Source organism: Nycticebus coucang, chromosome 3 (assembly GCF_027406575.1).
Source record: "Nycticebus coucang isolate mNycCou1 chromosome 3, mNycCou1.pri, whole genome shotgun sequence".
Classification (NCBI taxonomy): Eukaryota; Metazoa; Chordata; class Mammalia; order Primates; family Lorisidae; genus Nycticebus; species Nycticebus coucang.
This window is the reverse complement of record NC_069782.1, coordinates 139549351-139571911: the sequence shown is the minus strand read 5'-3', so window position 1 is coordinate 139571911 and position 22561 is coordinate 139549351. Positions and strand designations below refer to the sequence as shown.

At 36.1% G+C, this 22561-nt stretch overlaps 1 protein-coding gene across 3 annotated transcripts in view; it reads right to left on the bottom strand.

The window, feature by feature from the left end:
• Positions 1–215: 215 nt before the first annotated feature.
• The window catches only part of SMC3 (structural maintenance of chromosomes 3), a 47419-nt gene continuing 25073 nt past the window's right edge, over positions 216–22561 (bottom strand). For all 3 annotated transcript variants that reach the window (XM_053583614.1, XM_053583616.1, XM_053583615.1), the window contains 16 exons: positions 16875–16978; positions 16579–16678; positions 16004–16164; positions 15233–15374; positions 12720–12870; positions 10416–10568; positions 8106–8257; positions 6557–6715; positions 5516–5623; positions 4908–5016; positions 4134–4381; positions 3562–3774; positions 3060–3251; positions 2696–2873; positions 1616–1722; positions 216–628 (listed from right to left, as the gene is read on the bottom strand). In XM_053583614.1, the coding sequence (XP_053439589.1) occupies positions 557–628; positions 1616–1722; positions 2696–2873; positions 3060–3251; positions 3562–3774; positions 4134–4381; positions 4908–5016; positions 5516–5623; positions 6557–6715; positions 8106–8257; positions 10416–10568; positions 12720–12870; positions 15233–15374; positions 16004–16164; positions 16579–16678; positions 16875–16978 (2349 nt within the window). In that variant the 3' untranslated portion in view covers positions 216–556. The remainder of the gene's footprint in view (positions 629–1615; positions 1723–2695; positions 2874–3059; positions 3252–3561; positions 3775–4133; positions 4382–4907; positions 5017–5515; positions 5624–6556; positions 6716–8105; positions 8258–10415; positions 10569–12719; positions 12871–15232; positions 15375–16003; positions 16165–16578; positions 16679–16874; positions 16979–22561) is intronic.

Genomic DNA, 22561 nt, shown 5'->3' with positions numbered 1-22561 from the left:
TGGGTAACAAATGTACCATGATAGGGGCTGATTTCACTGTGTCCCCTTTCCCAAATTCACATGTCAAAGCCCTAACTCTCAAAACCTTTGATCTACTGTATTAAAGACAGGGTCTTTAAAGAGGTAATTAAGTGAAAATGAGGGCTTACATCCAATCTAATTGGTGTTCTCCTTGGAAGAGACAATAACAAAGAAAAAAAAGCCATCAATCTAAATTAGTCACAAAACGAATTATTTAATTGAAGCTATAAAAAAGAGGCAGTATAATTGATAAAATAATTAGGAAAGGACATTTAGCATATTTCAAAAGATTTAAAACAGGAGGAGCAGGACACTTTACAAAAAGTTGTGCAGGAAATAAAATTCTCAAACTATAAGTAGAAATGTAACATTACAGAGTATCTTATAAAATACAAAGACAGAAATATAAAAGGACTATGTATGCCGGAAGTCTGAAAACTATGAATAATGATCAAACATTGAGGTTTAAATTACAGTTTCTGGGTATGAGAATCATATTACTATACACATCTTCCAAACTAGGGCAGTATTCCTATTAACCATGTGTAGTATCATCTTCTACAAAGTCTTTGGCCATCTCTGCTGTGATCACATCGATGTGACTAACCTGAAGAACAATAAATGTTAAAATCTGTTAAATCCTAAAGAAATAGCATTTGCACTGTATAGGGTAATATTAAAAATATACAGCCTATCACCAATACATTTTACGTACTAAGCCAAGTGATTCTAAAGCACTGACTAATACCTTTATTTTTATTTTTTTGGCTGGGGCTGGGTTTGAACCCACCACCTCCAGTATATGGGGCCGGCACCCTACTCCTCTGAGCCACAGGCACCGCCCTGATACCTTTATTTACAATGTATTTGTTCAATAGGTGGATTTCAAAATATTCTGTTATTTTAATGCTCTAAAGACAGATAACGCTTATGCCTAAACATTTAAACTACCTTTTTGTTTAGTTTCTAATACTTTGCTATTTCATCAAAGAATCTTGAGACTAGAAAACACCAGAAAGAGCTATGAAGTCCAGACAAATATAAATGTATATAAATGTTAAAAGATCATGCGGCGCCCGTAGCTCAATGGATAGGGCGCCAGCCACATACATGGAAGCTGGCGGGTTCAAACCCAGCCTGGCCAGCTAAAACAACAATGACAACTGCAACAAAAAAATAGTCAGGCACTGTGGCGGGCACCTGTAGTCCCAGCTACCTGGAAAGCTGAGGCTTAAGAAAGAGAATCGCTTAAGCCCAGGAGTTTGAGGTTGCTGTGAGCTGTGATGCCACAGTACTCTACCCAGGGCAACAGCTTGAGACTCTGTCTCAAAAAAAATAAATAAATAAAAATAAAAAAACGTAAAGATCATGCATTGAAGTAATCTCTTAATGCCAATGAAAATAAAATCAGTAAGATGAATGTTACAAAAAATTGCTAAGCTTAAGGGTACGAAGTAAAAGTCTTTTCTTTACAAAGGTATCAGCAGCGATAAGCAAGAGCTAAGTTTTCTTTTACTATTTAACTAACATGAAACCAGAATTCAATAAATATAATGAATTAAATACTAACAAACTGCATGTAAAATAAAATTACCTTGTTTCTGAACTTTACACCATAAAATTTGTCAGCTGACTCAAGCAGTTCAGGCCTAAAAGTAGTTGTAATAAATTGAGCATGTACAGCAAGTTCCATAATCATATCTGTAAAAGAAATAGTAATTTAGTAAGTTCCTCTTCTCAGCAGATCTGAAAATTAGAAAAGCAACTATCTTTACTCTTACTTAAAATTCAAAACTGTCAAAAAAAACCTGTGATTTTTATTTTTCATACATACATATGCAAAAATTACCAACTTAACTTCTTAAATCAGATATAAATTTTTAATCTCAGTATCTTAGAGCTATAAAATATACCGTTTTTATTTAATATAAAGAGGTAGCAACTAAACAAAGCATTAGAAATGTCAGAACAAAATAAGTTTTCTCACACAAAAAAACAAAGACAACCTTCCTTCTGCTACTCACTTTTTTTAACTTACTCAAAATCAAAATTAGATTCTTTAAATACAGGATCAGCATTGTTTATGACAAGGACTAGCCTAACATCAAAAAAAGCAAGTTTTAGGCCGGGCACAGTGGCTCATGCCTGTAATCCCAGCACTCTAGGAGGCAAAGGTGGGCAGATAGCCTGAGCTCACGAGTTTGAGACCAGCCTGAGCTAGATCAAGACCCCCGCCTCTTAAAAAAAACAAAAAAAAAAAACAGCTGCACGTTATGGTGGGCGCCTATAATCCCAGCTACTCAGGAGGCTAAGGCAAGAGAATCACTGAGCCCAGGAGTCTAGGTTGCTGTGAACTGACACCATAACACTCCACCAGGGGCAACAAAGTGAGATTCTGTCTCCAAAAAAAAAGCAAATTTTAATGAGAGGCTTTTGTATGAAAATTTAATTGGAGTATAATTTTTCAATTGATTCAAAGAACTGTATCTACTTCTCACATAACTAAACTCTGTCAAGTAACCTAATATTTTTAAACTTTTAAAAACATCTGAAAGAGAAGTCATTTTATTTATTAAATATGTACTCTGTCTGGTCCCCACAAAACTACAGTCAGCAAGAAACCACTATAAAAGAGGAAAGGTATTCATTGGCAAGTACAAAACCAAAACTGTACCCGACACAGCCTTTCTGTGCTGAGCATCCAGAGCCTGGTCAATCTCATCAAATAAGTAAAAAGGAGCTGGGTCACATTTCTGAATGGCAAAAATCAGAGCCAGTGCTACCAAGGATTTCTGTCCACCTGAAAGTTGTTGCATTTCTCTCATTTCACCTTGTTTTCCTGTAAATGACACCTAAGAAAATATACTATGAGTTAACAACCTAAAAGGGTAGAATAACCATCACCTCTTAAAATTAAATTGCATATAATATGCCAATTTAGATTTGCACAAGATTCTATGAATTCTACTGTATTCTATGTAATTCTATGAATTACTATGGTAATGTTCTGAGGAAAATGGAATGTAAAGATATTTTACCCTAATTCCAACTCCAGTGAACTGGTCAACTGATGGAACACTGCTTTGTGACCCAGAACCTCTCTCACTTTCACCACTTCCTTCTCCTTCATCCTGAGACTGACTTCCTTCCACATCTCCTTTCTTCATCACCAAAGTAGCTTTGCCACCAGGTACTAACTTCTGAAATACTTCACTGAAGTTCTTAGAGACCTTAAAAAAAAGTGTCAAATAATTTGCTTAGATGGAATTATACATATTACTGCTTAAAACAAAAGAGAAATATTTAAAAATAGACAAATATTTTTTAATCAAAAGAACAAGAATAACAGATTGGATATTCTTAAGAGCTGTGTAAAACATTTAAGTTACTATATGTTAGCAAGCTAAATGCTAGATTTGTTCACATGTATGAGATCCACCTATCGATGTGGGAACATAGCTTTAAAATCTTTACAAACTGAGTTTAAGAGCTGAAGTTTTTGTCCTGTTGTGTGTGTTTTAACTATAAACAGAAACATACCTGTTTGAAAGTTAACTGAATAGCTTCATATTTTCTAAGTTCAAGTACATTCATCAGTTCCATGATTGATTTATAACCTCTATCCAACTCCTCTTGTCGCTTTATTAACTTTTCTTTCTGCTCGGAGAAATTTACAAACTGATCTAAAGCTTTTTTGTTAACATGGCTATACTTCTTTAATTCTGTGTTGCACTGTTCAAGTTTTCGAAACAACTATAAAGACAAAAAGAAAGTATTAAATTAATTTACATACACACCAATTTGCCACAAGATTTAAAAAAAAAATTTTTTTTTTTTGGAGACAGAGTCTTACTATGTCGCCCACAGTAGAGTGCTGTAGCATCACAGCTCACAGCAACCTCGAACGTTTGGGCTTAAGCAATTCTTTTGCCTCAACCTCCCAAGTAGCTGAGACTACAGGTACCTGCTATTTTTTTTTGTTGTAGTTGCTGTTGATTGGCAGGCCTGGGCTGGGTTTGAACCTGCCAGCCTTGGTGTATGTGGCTGGCACCATAACCACTGTGCTTCAAGCACTGAACCAAGACTTCAAATTTAAAATCAACAAGATTTACCTGTTTGAGGCTCAGTGTCTGGTACTTTTCAAATGCTTCCTGGGGAAGTGATCCAAGTTCTCGAATTTTCTTCATACATTCTTCTTTCTTCTTCAATAGCATGCCTTGCCGATTTGTCATCTTTTCCAGTTCTTTAGTATCATGATTTATAGCATCCATGTGTTCTTTTTCCATGTTTTTCCAGCGTTCCATACTCTTCTGAAGCTCCTTAATACCAGCTTCTGTTTTATCAATGGAATTATCCAAATCTAAAATAAAGAAAACACAAAATTAGGTTGTAATATCTACTTTGAAGCCAGAGTGTTATGCAACCAAAGATTTTAACAGTCAGACCTACCAAAATAAATAGGCTTGAGATTTTTCTCAGTTTCTTTAAATTTTACTATGAAAATTCATGGACTATTAAAATCAGTACAAAATTAGGAGTGTATGAATTACTCAAGTATATAAGCTTTATTAATTTAATGTTTATAGAAAACTATTTTCTTCTCAGCAACTAAGTGCTAAGAGAAACTTGATTCAGGTATCTCACACTTTTGTCAATGAAATAAATAATTTATAGTCTCTCATAAAATTGTCACAAACATTTCAACAAAACAAAAGTTACTATTTATGGTGAACCTACTAAACTCTATTCACTATAAATTGTTTATGATGATGAAAAATACAAAAACATCATTAGTATAGGCTTTTGTTTATTTGGATATTTCACTCTGTAGCAAATAATTGTATAAAACAAGCCAAATTAAAAAAAATTACTATATAGAAGCTCACCTTCTGATCGTGCCATGGTATCTTTTACTCTTTTATTGATGGCTTCAAGCTCTGATGTTGTGGCAGTGAGAACAGTACCCCCTTCTGTCTCTCTCAATTCATTAAGTTCCTATAACACAAAAAAACTTATCATTAAACCACAAAATACAAATTTTGTTTCAAAATGTTACGGCTGCCAATAGTTTCTATAGCTGTTGTTACATTTGAATAAACATTCAAAAAAACCAAAAAATAAACATGCAAATACTTAAAGTATCCATTAAGGGGGAGAAAATAAAGATATAATTACTAGAAAATTTCTCAGCATCTGATTACATCTGAGGAAATATTAACTAACATTTTCTCAGCACCTAGAATATTCCAGCAATCAACAAAACAAGTACCATTAGGCTTATTTTACACAAGAAGACACTGAGGCTTATAAATATTAAATGGCATACCAGAAGTTGTATACTGGGTGACAGTGTTAGAACGCCAACCCAAGGCTCATAGACAGAGCACTAGGCTTTCAGTCTCTAAAACTCATAATTTCAGAGACTCTCATATAACCAGCTTTAATAGTATGGTCATCAAACCACCCTCCCAAAAACCCAAACTAAAACACACACCTGTTCTACTTGGTCCAAGCGTTTTCTCAGATTTTCATTGAGGTAAGTCTCTACTCGAGTAATAATACCTTCTAATTTAATTCTTTCATTTAGCAACTGTCTGTTTTCCTGGAATTAAGAAGAAAATTAGTTGTCTACATAAACATGCATATTTCACACAGGAATGCTGTTAATCTGCTTTCCTGCTCATTACCTTTCCTCAGATACGGTGAAAATGGAGTTTTGTATTTTATACCCTTACAAAAAGTCCTATATTTTCTTCATTTTCTCTCTTTTACTTATTCATAATGCTAAGTTTTTGTGCCTGATTCTTTTTATAAGGTATATTGTCAAAAATAGGTTTCCCGGCTCCGCGCCAGTAGCTCAAAAATAGGTTTCCTGGCTAAGGTGCCAACCACATACACCTGAGCTGGTGGGTTCAAATCCAGCCCGGGTCTGCCAAGCAACAATGACAACTACAACCAAAAAACAGCTAGGCGTTGTGGTGGGCACCTGTAGTCCCAGCTACTTGGGAGGCTGAGGCAAGAGAATTGCCTAAGCCCAGGAGTTGGAGGTTACTGTGAGCTGTGATGCCACAGCACTCTACCCAGGGTGATAGCTTAAGGCTCTGTTTCAAAAACAAAACAACAAAAGAAAAAAATTAAAATAAAATAGGTTCCTGCTTTTCATTTTCTGAACTCAGTGTTGGTTGTTTACATCTATGCACTTAAAAAGTCTAGTATTAAAATATTTATAAAACATTATCAAATCTTTAACTCACTGCTAAACAAGCTCAGTCTTACTAATTACACTACTTACAACTAATAAGTAATGAAACTAAACAAGACAGGAGAAAATGAAGATTTCTTATATAATCCTAACAGCAAGAATGGTATAGAAAAATTCGTTAAAATATTATTTACTCTTATGGTAATTAAGTCCAAGTCCCATCTTTATATTTCTCAATATTCTTTTCTTTTACATTCCTTATTTTGATAAAAGAGGCACTTTTTATAATAGCCAATTACCAATGAAATTTTTTTTCCTGCAAGTTGTACTTGCCTGCTGAAGCTGACGAATTTCATCATTCAATGCATCTACTCTCTTCTGATCTTCCAGACTAAGTTGAGAAAGCAAATCAGTCCCCAGTTCTGCTTTCAATGACTCTCTGGTAGACTCCATAGCATGCAAACTTGCCTCCAAACTTTGTAAGCTACGTTGCTATATGACAAATTCATTTATTAATAAAGTTATTAGTCACTGTAGTACTTATAATAATAAAAAATTGAAAACCTGTATTTGAGGGTGGCGCCTGTGGCTCAAGGAGTAGGGCGCCGGTCCCATATGCCGGAGGTGGCGGGTTCAAACCCAGCCCTGGCCAAAAACCACAAAAAAAAAAAATAAATAAATAAGAAAACCTGTATTTGACATTAGTGAGCTAAATAAATAATATCAACTCAATTATTATGTACTCATTAAATTTGGTAACTAAAACTACGCAGTAAAAAATATGATGCAATACTATGGGGGTATATGGAACAGATTATATCCCATAATTAAACTACCGGTATACAAAAAAATTCTTAAGGCAAATTCTTAAGAACAAAAAGTTGCCAGAGGTGAGGTACAATAACTGATGCCTGTAATCCTAGCACTCTGGGAGGATGAGGTAGGAGTAAGAGATCCTCAATCTCTTCTAAAACTAGAAAAAGTGGCCTAGTGTGGTGGTGCACAGCTATAGTCCAAGTTACTGAAGAGGCTAAGGCAGGAAGACTGCTTCAACTTAGAAGCTTAAGGTTGCAATCAATGAGGTATGATGATGCCACTGCTCTCTAGCCCAAGCAACAGAGCAAGATTCTGTCACAAAAAAAAAAGGGGGGGTGGCGGCACCTGTGGCTCAGTGAGTAGGGTGCCCGCCCCATATACCGAGGGTGGCGGGTTCAAACCTGGCCCCAGCCAAACCGCAACAAAAAAATAGCTGGGCACTGTGGTGGGTGCCTATAGTCCCCGCTACTTGGGAGGCTGAGGCAAGAGAATTGCCTAAGCCCAGGAGTTGGAGGTTGCTGTGAGCTATGTGACACCATAGCACTCTACCAAGGTCAATACAGTGAGACTGTCTCAACCAAAAAAAAAAAAAAAAGTTGCAGATTGTACTAAGGTAGTACAATTGTGGCTCCTCTTTGTTGTTTCAGTATTATTGATAGTACTTATTGATGTGATTTGTCAAAACTGTTTCAAGTTCATAAGACAATTAACATACTATCATTTATAACTTTGCTTTCTACTCATTTTAATATGGACAAAACACAATCAAATATTCAACTAACTCTATAGTGCTTCCAGACAAAAATAGTACTGACAAATTAAATGCCGATGGTCAGACGTTACTATTATTCGTATCTTAAAATGCCTATTTATCCAATGAGGGTGCAAAGTTTGAATGCTGCCAAAAGGAGACTCTGAGTATACACAGATGTAAGCAGAGTACAGATAGATATAGATATCCAAAAGTACGGGCCTCAATAAAAATGGAACACATAAAATTCAAAGATAACCCATATAACATATGATCCATCCCAATTAATCTATAATAAAACACATACTTACGAACCTTAGGCATAAAAGTTTTCTCTGACTGCTGCCTCTTCTCTTTTAGCATCTTCATTTCTGATAATATGCTATCTCTGGATGCTTTAAATTTCCTTTGTTGGGTCTCTATCTGTTGCATCTGGTTCATCAACTGATCAATTTCATTATTAATCCATATACAAAGCTAAGGAAAACTCTCTCCAAGTTGTAAATATTATCATATCATCTTAATTCTCTTCAGTTCTTTACAACACAATGCCATGTATCCCTATCTTTTCTTTATCTCTAAATTAACAGTTATATGCTCACATTTATGGATCCTAACAATGCAGAACTATACTGCCTAAACACAATAGAAACTTAAAACATTTCACCCCACTATTTCACTATCAAAATAACATGTATACTATTTTACTAGTATACATGTTACTTAGCTTCCTTTTCTGTAAAATCTAACGATATTGTATATTTTTAAAATACCTTTTCATTCTATAAATATTTACTGTGTTTTATCTATTATGCGTATTATACGTAAGGCACTGTGGTACATTATGAAGATATACATGAAAAGTAGGTCTTGCCCAATGTGGAAGAATAATTCAATCTAGCTGGATTATCAAATATAGGAAAAGAGTGGTATATGCTGTCAAAACCCTCCTTTTCCTTAGTATTTCCCCATACTTTCTTTGTGCTAACACCTTATCAAATTTAGGCAGTTTTCTCAGTGTATTATGCAGAACTGGGCAAGGGAAGATAAGGTAAGATCCCTGATTTTTCTCTATACTGTTGCTTTTGCTTGTACCAATTGACACAGAAGTTATAAACTTAGACTTAAAAAAAAAAATGCTGCCAGTTTCACTTAAGGGTGTCCTTGAAGCTATGAACAGTTTGTTTTTTCTTGATGCTCAAGTACTTGTATTCTTAACACTGTATAACAAAAGGTGAAGCACACACCAACTATTTCTGCCTTATATCAAAGCCCTATGGTTGTTTTAAGAAAATGCATGTGTACAACCGTTTTAGTTGGCAGCTGAACTAGCCACTCTTCATGCAGCATAATTTTTTTTTTTTTTTTGCGGTTCTTGGCCAGGGCTGGGTTTGAACCCACCACCTCCGGCATATGGGGCCGGTGCCCTACTCCTTGAGCCACAGGCGCCGCCCCATGCAGCATAATTTTTATGTGAAAAAACAACTATGGTTACTCAGACTTGGACTTTTGATAGCCATTTCCTCTACTACCACAAAATCTGCACCAAATAATCTCAAGATAATAAAATCTGGCAAAGTGCAGTGGCTCACACCTGTAATCCTAGCCCTCTGGGAGGACCGAGATTGCCTGAGCTCAGGAGTTTGAGACCAGCCTAAGCAAGAACAAGACTCTGTCTCCAAAACAATTGCCAGGTATCGTGGTAGGCACCTGTAGTCCCCGCTACTCGGGAGGCTGAGGCAAGAGAATTGCTCAAGCTCGAGAGTTTAAGGTTGCTGTGAGCTATGATGCCACCACTCTCAATTCCAGGGCGACTGAGTGAGACTGTCTCAAAAAATAAAAATAAAAAAGGTAATAAAATCTGCCAGGTATGGTAGCTCCCACCTATAGTCCTAGCACTTTAGGAGACTAATGCAAGAGGATCACTTGAGGCCAGGAATTCAAGATCAGCCTAGACAAGAGTGAGATGCCACCTCTACAAAAAATAGAAAAATTAGCTAGGTGTGGTGGCATGTGCCCATAGTCCCAGCTACTTGGGAAGCCAAGGCAAAGCACTGCTTGAGTCCAGGAGTTTGAGGTTATAATGAGCTATGATGACACCACTGTACCCTAGCCCAGGCAACATAGCCAGACTCTATCTCAAAAAAATAAAAAAAGTAAAATCTAATGGACATTTTTCAAACCATATATATTTTACTTCTGCACAATGTGTGACATTACTGATGCCTCCCACCCTCTTCCTTACTGCAACACTATCAAGGTTTTTCTTTTACAATTCACTGACCAGGCCTTCTTAGTTTCTTTTCTTTGCTGATTATCTTTAATTTTCACATTTCTTGGGTTCTTCTCGCCCAAAAGTAACTCACTGATGTTGGCTATTAACAGTTACGTAAAGGATCAATATTAAAATGCTTTTAGCTTTTCCTCTTAGTCTTTAAAAGTTAAATAGGCAAACATAAGTTCCTGTACGCACATACAAATCAAAGTGAAAAGACATGAAAATTTTCCCCACTTCGTGGGGGCGGGGGACCCACAAAATACCCAAACACAGAAGACTATATACTGCAATCAAAACATAATTCTTTTTCTACAGTATCCATAACTAAGCACAAAATAAAAAGATATTTTCAATATTTCTGCGCAGGTTTTCATTGAGCTTTGCTTCAAGCTCACCTAATTCTTCTTCTGCTTTTCTAACATCTTTTTGCAATTCAAGTCGAGACTTCCTTGTGTCATAATAACCTCCAGTTAGAGCACCCCGATGACTGACTTGGTCACCTGTAAACAAAACAGGTGTAAGAAAGGCAATAATTCCATATATCTTCTTTATTCAATGATAAATTGACTTATAGTCAAAAAACTAATCTGAACTAATTTAAATGCATAATGAGAATTAAAAAGTTAAAAATTTAAGTCACCCTGAAAAAAATTTTTTCCTAAAATTTGCAGCTTAAAAAATATATATATTCCAGGTGACCCTGAATATATGCCAGAAAGCAAGGAAGTGCTGAAGACTAATGAGGATATGTCAATAAGACATAGGACCTAGCCTGGAATTTCTACTGCCCGTATCTGGGGATAAAACCAGACATCAAAAATAACGACAACAGTGATACTTTTTAAAAAATGAAAGGAAAGGGGTCTTCTTTACAGAACGATGACTGCTAATAAATGCAGAGGCAAATGACAGAATTGAAGAATCATTGTTTTGGAACCCCTAGTGTAATAACGGATTCAAGCAAAGGTGAATAAAAATGCCAAACAACTGGTAAAAAAAACTGTTGGCAAGACATGGTATTCAAAAACAGTATCACGCATCACTTATTAATTACAAAGGGGAAAAGGTACCTTTTACAACAAAGATGTACTATTGATCAAAACAGCATCATTAACAACAGTACACATAATAACGATGGAGTAAGTATACATCACTCATGCAGCATTCATGCCAAGAATGCTTAACCTGAATCTAGTGATGAGGAAGCAACAAGACAAATCCAGAGAATAGAACTTTCTATGGGAAAATCCATTTCATGGGGAGGGTAGGGGGAGAGATAAGAGGAATTGTTCTGTATGTAAAGAATCTAAAGAGAAGACCCTGTGTGCATCCCTAACTGGATCCTAGATAGAAAAATATTTTGGGACAACTGAGAAAATTTGAATGTGGATTCTTTGTGTTTGACTTTCTGACTTCAATAAAATATAAAGAGAAGAAATAAACAAAAAATGAGAACAGGTGAATCTATATCACAGGGGTTCTTAACCTGGGTTTCATAGATAATATTTAAGAGATCTATGACTTGAGTGGGGAAAAAAATTTACATCTTTATTTTTATTAACCTGAAAATGAGGCCAGGCATGGTGGCTCATGCTTGAAATCCTAGCACTTAGGGAGGCTGAGGCCAGTAAATTGCTTGAGTTCACAAGTTCGAGACCAGTCTGAGCAAAAAGCAAGACCATGTCTCTACTAAAAATACCAAAACTGAGGCAAGAACATCACTTGAGCCCAAGAGTTGGAGGTTGCTGTGATCTATGACACCATGGCATTCTATCCAAGGTGACAGCTTAAGACTGACTCAAAAAAAAAAAAAAAAGGAAAAGGAAATTTAGTATTTCCTTCTATAATGAATAGGATAAGAACCACAGTAGTATCAGTACTCAAGACTTTGTTACCAATATAAATATCAGATTACACTTGTCACAGATCTAAAAATATTGTTTCAACATTATAGAAGTTATAAAACCCATCACTAAATCTTGTTTTCAAATGCATTGAAGAATTACTATGTCTTTTATTCTTTTTGAGACAGTCTCAAGCTGTCGCTCTGGGTAGAGTGTCATGGCGTCACAGCTCACAGCAACCTCCAACTCGGGCTCAAGCGATCCTCTTGCCCCAGTTTTTCTATTTTTAGTAGAGATGGGATCTTGTTTTGCTCAGACTTGTCTCAAACTCATGAGCTCGAGCAATCCACTCGCCTCAGCCTCCCAGAGTCCTAGGATTACAGGCATAAGCCACTGTACCTTGCCACATTTTTTAAAATACTGTGATAGCCATGCCAATATAGCTGGTTTCCTTTGTGATCCAAAGTAGTTTACCTTATGCATTTAAAATTTCTGAGAAAGGCTCCATAGGCTTCAAGTAGCCAAAGGAATGCATAGTGCAAAAAAGGTTAAGAACACCTGCTATAGACCTGATTATTACATACTAAACATCAAGTATGAACCCTATTTGACCTCTCACTTGAACAAACTATTTAAATGATAAAATAACTGAACACGAATTTTCAAATACTCTTAAACCCGACTATGAATTACTATATAAGATATACTCATCAACATGCACAGAAAAAGTGACACTGCACAGTTCATCGCTTGTTAAATGATTTATTACAATTTATTTGTTTAAAACTAAGAATTACTATTACAAACCTTCCAAAGTAATGCAGTCCATAGTGAAAGCACGGGCCAGCTGGGTTGAAACTTCCATGCTACGACAAATAAGTGTCTTGCCAAACACATGTTTGAAAGCTTTGTCAAATCTGGGATTGTACCTCAGTTTACTGATCATAGGAATAGCATCCTAAAAATAAGTATTTTGTCAGCAAGCAAAATATCACAATTAAAAATTAATAGTTATTAATTATATCTATAAGAAATACAAATAAACACAAATGCCAATATATTTCAAAACTACTGTTTTTTTTTATACTGAAAAAGTTAGAAGACTCGTTCTACTGAAGTATCCTGGAAATTTTGTTCATGGTATCATTAAGGTTTTCAGTATTACAGCACAGTGATAAAAGAGCTTAGCTGCTCTGAAGCCAGACTGCCCAAGTTGAAAATCTTGGTTCTACCCCTCATCATATATGTGCTCTGGAGAAGTTACGTAACTTCTCCAGATGATTACTTTATTTACAAAACTCTAAGCACAATATTAAATACTTAGGATCATGTCTCTCACATAGAAAAACCTAAATAAATGCAAATAGTATTACCCCCAAATATTTTAATTGTATATATTGTGTATATATCAAAATTAGATACTTGGAAAAATATTTTATCAAATAAAATGTATTTTTTAACTTTATTCCCAAACTGTTAAGAGTTTCAGAATTTTTTAAACTATGAAATACACTCTTTATACAGAAAAATGCAATAAACATGTTAAACTTAATAATTACAGAGGGAACACCATTATAACCACCACACAGCACATTTTTTAAAATACTGTGATAACTATGCCAATAGAACTGGTTTCCTTTGTGATCCAAAGTAGATTATCTTATGCATTTAAAATTTCTGAGAAAGGCTCCATAGGCTTCGAGTAGTCAAAGGAATGCACAGTACAAAAAAGGTTAAGAACTCCTGCTATACACCTAATTATTACTTTTAGGAAACATGAACTAAACATCAAGTATGAACCCTGCCTAATGACACCCCAAAAGTCACAAGTGTGCTCCATTCCTAATCACAAAGTGGTTACATACAGTGGCTAGCTGCTGGAGGTGACCCATACTGTTGGCTGTGTGCTAATCACGTCCTTGTACTTCTTTCTAGTTCTATCATCTAAGTTTAGTTATGTAGCTTAACTGGAACCACACTGCATGCATTCTTTTGTGTCTGGTTTGATTCATACATTGTGAGATTCAACTTTTCTTTCCCTAAAGCTTCAAAGGCAATTTATGGATCTGAAAGCGAAAAAACTGAAGCCTTTTGTAGCTTATAAAATTCTTTTTTTTTTTTTTTTGGCCGGGGCTGGGTTTGAACCCGCCACCTCCAGCATATGGGACCGGCGCCCTACTCCTTGAGCCACAGGTGCCGCCCCAGCTTATAAAATTCTTAATTTTCCATTTAAATTACTGATCCTCCTCATAGGGTTTCAGCTTTAACCTAGAGGATGGTAAAAATAGCTGCTATTACTATCAACATTCTGTGGTACCTCAAAACAATTACATTTTTCACTAAGAGCATCTAAAAAATATTTGTAGTCCATTTAAAATATATTAGTTACTAACAAAAGCAACATTATGCTTTCAGAATCTGTCATCTTGCTAGCCATCTTTCATTTAATTTATAAACTATTTTCAAAGTATATCCAGAGGCCGAGGTGGGTAGATTGCCTAAGCTCACGGGTTCGAGAACAGCCTGAGACAGAGCGAGACCTGGCTTCTCAAAGTACCCAGTTGGCTCAGCGCCTGTGACTCAAGTGGCTAAGGCGTCAGCCACACACACTGAGCTGGCGGGTTCGAATCCAGCCTGGGCCTGCCAAAACGACAGCTGCAACCAAAAAAAAATAGCCAGGCACTGTGGCAGGTGCCTATAGTCCCAGCTACCTGGGATGCGGAGGCAGGAGAATAGATTGAGCCCAAGAGTTGGAGGTTGCTGTGAGCTGTGATGCCACAGCACTCTACCCAGGGTGACAGCTTGAGGCTCTGTCTCAAAAAAAATAAAAATAAAGATAGCCAGGCATTGTGGTGGCCACCTGTAGTCCCAGCTACTTGGGAGGGTCAGACAAGAGAATCGCTTGAGCCCAAGAGTTAGAGGCTGCTGTGAGCTATGACACTACGGCACTCTACTGAGGGCAACAAAGACTGTCTCAAAAAAAAAAAAAAAGTATATCCAGAAAACTTTAAGATATTCAGGAATTCTCCAACTCCCTAACCTTAACTTTGTCACACACAGAAATGCTCTCAAAGCATCCTGTCCTTATACACTTCAACACTTTACACATTTGAAATGACTTGTTTCATTCTTGGCTGTGACTTCTATCTCTCTCTTCAACCCTACCCAATACTAATTATGCTCTATAGGAAGAAAAGCATGTTTATCTCATAGAACAATAAATGCCAGTATATAATGCCTGCGCACTAGCACATACTAAACAGTTTATGTAATCAAAAGAAACTTAATGAACAGATAGACCTTAACACAAACTGACTCACATTGGTTTCGGGATAGGCAGTATCTCTGACATCTAACTTGTTAAGAGGCAGAAAAGTGACCTCTCCAGGAAGATTCATTTTATTAAACTCCATTAAAATCTTTGTGCTGACTTCATCTGAATCAACAATGTGATAAAATAACCTACATGTAAACAGAGTAAAACACACTTCGTTTAGACTTTAAAGTATTATAAGCATCAAACAATTCACTTTATTTCTATAAAACCCAATTTGTACTGATAGGGAAAAAAAAAAAAAGACTACTTAGAAAATTCCAATGGAGAGATGGAGAAAACCCAAAGAGGACATGTTCTAGTTTCTATGATTAAGAACAAATACTTGGTACCTACTTCTTTAATCAGAAAGTTAAATAAGGAACCAAGGATACAAGAAGATAATAGAAGACATACCATACTAAAATTACAGAAAGTTATTTCTTAGGTTACCCTTAGTGCTTTTCCCTTTAAAATGCTAAATATCGGGGCGGCGCCTGTGGCTCAGTGAGCAGGGCGCCGGCCCCATATACCGAGGGTGGCGGGTTCAAGCCTGGCCCCGGCCAAACTGCAACAAAAAAATAGCCGGGCATTGCGGCGGGCGCCTGTAGTCCCAGCTACTCGGGAAGCTGAGGCAGGAGAATAGCCTAAGCCCAGGAGTTGGAGGTTGCTGTGAGCTGTGTGACACCATGGCACTCTACTGAGGGCGATAAAGTGAAACTCTGTCTCTACAAAAAAAAAAAAAAAAAAATGCTAAATATCAAGTAAAAACCTTCACCTGTTTCCAGCAGTGACTTCCACGCATGTGTAGAAAGCCGGCTCACATTCAAAGTTATTCATTACAATGCCATGATAACCATTTTGAACATGCTGGTTTATTCCTTTTCGACGAAAGTGGTCTAGCACTTTGTTAATGCTATCTATTCCATTTAAAATGGCCTGTAAATTGTTAGAAGTGAAAATATTAAAATAATATCAACAATAGTACTTCTACTAAAAAATGAGCCTATTAACTCCATACATTTTAAAATATACTAGAAACTAAATTAAACCTCTCCAACAAATACTACAAGTAACACCTTTCATTATGGTACTCTGTTCTATAACAATAGGGTAAAAAATGGACTTATCACCTAAAAATCAAAAGTGCTATCACTAATAGCATAGGTGGTAATAATGCTGCTTAATTCCTATTGTTTCATATCTATAGAGGATAAGTGATTTGGACTTCACTCTCCTACTTATTATCTGAAATCAATGATCTGTAGCTTGAAAGCTAATAAATTCCTATGTAATAATGACTGACTTAATAACTCACTGGTAAACAGAAGTAATAAAAAGAACCTGCCCCACCTTTCCCGTTGCCGCTCTAAGAAGTTGCTGCTTCTTTTCAAGATCTTCTCTTTTAGCAGCAAGCGCTTGCTGTTCTGCATTCTCCTCTCTCCACAAGTAACTAATCAACAAAAATTAGACTGCCTTTAAACACATATGACACAGTAATAGTAATACAGTTTAGACTAAAATACTGAAAACAAACTTTAACAGTTAATTTACAATTTAAAGACCATGTAACAGCCAGTAACGATCATTACTCACAAAATTAAAGCCCAAAAAAAAAAAAATTAAGGCATATTTTAGTCTGTACTAACTTTCTTTCACTTTGTAATTCATCTTTCTTGTTCTTAACTTCGTAATATTTTCTGTCCAGTTCCTCTACTCGAGCTTTGACTTCATTCAGATCCTGGTCCAATTTCTATGAAAATAAAAATAAATCAAACTTAAAATTCTATTTCATTAAACTAATCCATAATGATAGAAAGTGCGTCAATGGTTATAAACGGATGATGTGGGGGGAGCAAATGGTGAGCAAGGGAGGACTTATCAAAGGGCATGAGAAATAATTTTAGATAATAGGGCGGCACCTGTGGCTCAAAGGAGTAGGGCGCCAGCCCCATATACCGGAGGTGGTGGGCTCAAACCTAGCCCCAGCCAAAAAAAAAAAAAATAGTAATAATTTTGGATGATAAACATGTTTATTATCTCAATAGCAGATGATATTGCAGGTGTAGTGTGTACGAGTGTCAAAACTCATCAAATATGTACAATTTACTGAATGTCAATTATACCTCAATGAAGCTGTTCAAAAATCCAATTTCAATTTTAAACATCTTTATGCAAAAAACACATCACTCAGAAAAAAACGCAAAATAAATTACTCTAGAAAACATTGCTAACATAATTTGTTAATGTTATCTACACCTTACTATTTCTATAATATACACTCCAGGATTTTAGAACAAAAAAATACATTCACAAATTCTCAAAATAAAAAAAATTCTCAAAATAATGCAGTGAATACTTTTTATATTAACCCCTCTACACACACAGAAACACACACAAAATAAAAGACCAAAGACATTTTCAAGTATTTTTCAATCAAGAACAATGAGCCAAAAAATATTTAACAGGCAGAACCTATATGAAAGTAAGGTACTATTGGGGAGAAAAAAAATCTCCTGAGATTTGTTCTATGTTTTTACATTCAATTAAAATAAATTTGGCTGGAATAACCTTTGAAGGGAAAGGAGTCTTTTTTTTTTTTTTTTTTAATTTGGCCGGGGCTGGGTTTGAACCCGCCACCTCCAGCATATGGGACCGGCACCCTACCCGCTGAGCCACAGGTGCCGCCCATGGGAAAGGAGTCTTATTAATTTAATTTTCTGTTTTAGCTGAGAGGTAAATAGAAAATATGTTTCTTTTTATTCTTATTGCTTAAAATGTATAAACATACTTTGCTCCCTTAGGAATTATAATATTCATTTTGATGTTTTTCTAAAGTGATTCAGTAGGACAAGGATAGTTAAGGATAGTTAGCAAACTAAATTCATGAATTTAGTGAGTTAGACTGGGCTGGAAAAAAACCAGCATCCTCTCACTAGAGTTTAAGGAAGCTGACACTCACATCCATTCAGTAAATAGTTACCAAAACCCAACTATGTGTCAGACACTGTTTTAAGAGCTGAGGAATCATCAAGAAACAAACCAAACAAAACTCCTTGATTTCATAGGGAGCAATAAAATAAGCAAGATGAAAATAAAAAATAAATAAATAAAATAAGCAAGATGAACCTGAAGATCAACTATCCTTTGAGAGGGGGTACTTCTAAATTGTGCTTCATGAGATAATTATATAATCTGTATGTAACCAATTATTAGCAAATATCAAAATACTTACAAATACTCCCTGAATACTAAAAAGTATTAGTCTTTACTAGTAATGTGACATAAGCACAGGTACTACATAACATCATCTTCTATCAACTCTTTAGGGCAATGTGTATAGTCTCATCTTTACCAGCTTCTGTTCAATTAGAGCTTCTGCCAAACAATAGGTGGCACAATAACAGCATAAGTGCCAATAAATCAAACCACTTAATTTAACTATTTCTGAGAATTTCTAATGTCAATAAAATTAAATGGAACTGCAGATTACAATACACTAAAAGACTGGAATACATTAAAAATAATATATAAATTTATCACGAGTTCTATCCTTGCATCAAATGGAACAGAATCAAAATATTTTGCTCAAATTTTTGCTAATTGATTTTAAAAATCTTGGATAATTAGCATGACTCAACATTTTGGATAATTAAACTCCTTCACACTACACATGAGAAAACTGGGACTCAGTGGTAACTGAGACCATTAAAAAAGAGTAAATAGGTTCTGCTGTACAAGAAGATTCTGCGGGCAAGACTTCACATGAAAGCATATAAAATTCAAGTGCATCAAATGTTAGAAAGAGGATTATCATACACAGCTTTCTGTCACCAGTTCTTTATGTTTCTTTTTGTTTTTTTTTTAATAGATATTTATTTATTTATTGTGGTTTTTGGCGGGGGCTGGGTTTGAACCCACCACCTCCGGCATATGGGACTGGTGCCCTTCCCCTTTGAGCCACAGGTGCCGCCCTCTGTCATCAGTTCAATGAAAAACTTAGCAATGATGCAAAAAAAAATTTTAAAAAAAGAGTAAATAGGGTGGCGCCTATGGCTCAAGGAGTAGGGCACCGGCCCCATATACCAGAGGTGGTGGGTTAAAACCTGCCTCAAGCCAAAACTGCAAAAAAAAAAAAGAGTAAACAAATCCTCTTTGTAAAATTCAACTTTCCTTTTTCTTTTTTTCTTTTTGTTTTTTGAGAGTCTCACTTTGTCACCCTCGGTAGAGTGCCGTGTCATCACAGCTCATGGCAACCTCCAACTCTTTTGGGCTTAAGTGATTCTCTTGCCTCAGCCTCCAGAGTAGCTGGGACTACAGATGCCTGCCACAAGGCCCAGCTATTTTTAGCTACAATTGCCACTGCTGTTTCAGCTGGCCAGAGCCGGATTTAAACCCACCACCCTCAGTATACTACCCACTGAGCCACACGCGCCACCCAAAATTAAACTTTTCAATGGCAATGACTTAATTCATCTCCAGGCTGATTACATGCTAGAAGATGTAGATTAAAGAGTCTATTTTCTAAAATAACGTTTCACCTTTATAGGCCTAAACAATTCAAAACCTATTGTGTAATTAACTACCATTACAGCTTATACTATTTCTAAAATCCCACATTCTCTTTTTTTGCAGGTATATCCCAAACATTACCGTTTCTGAAACCATGATGATAATCAGAACCAGTTATAAAATAAGTTACTTATATTAAATGCTGAAATAATGTATTTTACAGACTGTACGGAACAACACATTACAGGAGGGGCCAAGATAACACTAATGACAGAAACTTAACGTTTGATAAGCATGTTGGAATTTGTATTGCATAAATATGAAACAAAATAAAGCATAACAGAACTATCAAAAGGGTTTTGATACTGCAGGGCAGGTGCTAAAAATACACTGTGGAAAATTAATTTAGGATTATACCAAGAAGCAAAAGGCTGGTTTACATAATACAACCAGCACTATGAAATCATCTGTTTATAGTAAGGGAAAGACTTCAACTTCACAAGCTGTCATTCTGATACCCAAAGCTGTGGCTAAAATATTGGAAAATAATGAACTTCAACCTTGAGAAAGAATGAATAAAGCCTCTCAATAGAAGACCATGGTTTATCACCCCTCTTTCAAAAAGAGCATCTGCTAAAGTTGATGGCTCCATGGAGGTAAAACTCGTTTTATTTGAACAAAGGACATGTAACTATCATAGGTGAAACTATACTAACCAATTCCACTACCAGAATCAATCCCCATTCTTCCCTTACCTCTATGAAGTATCCTGACAAAGACCACAGATTAATGGAGTTTCAAAACCAATAAGCTACTATTACTCCTCTTCATCTTATCTACTAGTTATTTATGCTTACACAGGCAGTTGTGTTTGCTCCCCACTGTTATTGTTTTGGCTATATGATTACATGCAACTATATTAAATAAAGAGATATGAATGCAAAGAGTTGTTTCTTTAAAGACATGTTTTGGACACATTCAAAGATGAATCACTGGGCGGTGCCTGTGGCTCAAAGGAGTAGGGCGCCAGCCCCATATGCAGGTGGCAGGTTCAAACCCAGCCCTGGCCAAAAACTGAAAAAACAAAACAAAGATGAATCACTAAAAACTGAATTAAATGGGCAAATCAACTATAAGATTAGGGAGAAATAACTTAATAATATATAATAAATGTATATATATTTATATATACTTTATAACAAATAAAATAATTTAAAATGTCAAGTCACAAAAAATCAGACAGACTTGAAGAACTGGTCCAAATTAGAGCAAAGAAACATGACAACTAAAAGCAACATTATTGATGGTAGATGGATCCTGGATCCTATTCTTAAGAACAGGTGTAATTATATGAAGTCATGTAAGAAAAGTCCCGGGCGACGCCTGTGGCTCAGTCAGTAGGGCGCCGGCCCCATATGCCGAGGGTGGCGGGTTCAAACCCAGCCCCAGCCAAACTGCAACAACAACAAAAAAAATAGCCGGGCGTTGTGGCAGGCGCCTGTAGTCCCAGCTGCTCGGGAGGCTGAGGCAAGAGAATCGCGTAAGCCCAAGAGTTAGAGGTTGCTGTGAGCCGTGTGACGCCACGGCACTCTACCCGAGGGCGGTACAGTGAGACTCTGTCTCTACAAAAAAAAAAAAAAAAAGAAAAGTCCCTTAAAAATTCTAATCACTACTCATACTAAAAAAAAAAAAAACCCTCTTAGGTTTTACATCAAAAGACTGAAACACGAATGTATACCTGTTTAAAATAAAATGCTTTATATGTATGTATATATACACACGTATACCTATGTATTGTATGTATTTTAAGATTTCATGCTTTTATTGCACTTTTTTGATAAACTAACCAATAACCAACTGGTACAGATTTCATAGGGTAAGAAGATTCTGTGTACTACACCTGTCCTGCACACTCCCTTCTCATCAAGTTCAAAATCACCTTCTGCTCAACCATACATAGTTATGCATTATTTCATTTCAAATAATAAGATCTGTCTTACTCTGGAAATGATTTTTATCTTCTACTTTAATTTTTAAGGAAATGCTAGCTAAACATGCAAATAATGAAATAATGTCAAATTCATTTTAAAAAGTTATAAAATCATTGTTTTAACCCACAAAAAATATATTTTGCAGTAAGTTATTAATAAAATTATGTTAGAATATAAAATAATGAAAAATAAATAAGATAGGCCAGGTGCAGAGACTCACACCTCTAATCCCAGCACTCTGGAGGCCAATACCTTGAGATTAGGAGTTGGAGACCAGTCTTAACAAGACCTCATCTCTACTAAAAACAGGAAAACTAGGCTGGGTACAATGACTCACGCCTGTCATCCTATATCCTAGCACTCAAGGAAGCCAAGGCGAGTGGATTGCCTGAGCTCAGGAGTTCAAAACCAGCCTGAGCAAGAGCGAGACCCCATCTCTACTAAAAATAGAAAAACTAGCCAGGCATTATGTCGGACACCTATAGTCCCAGCTACTTGGGAGATAAAAGCAAGAGAATTGCTCAAGCTCAAGAGTTTGAGGTTGCTGGGAGCTATGATGCCACAGCATGCTATTCAGGGTGACAATGTGAGACTCTGTCTCAAAAACAAAAAAAAAAAAAGTTTTAAAAAGAATAAAAATAGAAAAACTAGCCCGATATTGTGGCAGGTGCCTGCAGTCTCAGCTACTTGGGAGGCTGAGGTAACATGGATCACTTGAGCCGAAGAGTCTGAGGTTGCTATGAGCTATGATGCCACAGAACTCGACCTAGGGCAAGAGAGTAAGACTCTGTGTCTCTAAATAAATATACAAATAATATAAAGTTGTTTTAGAC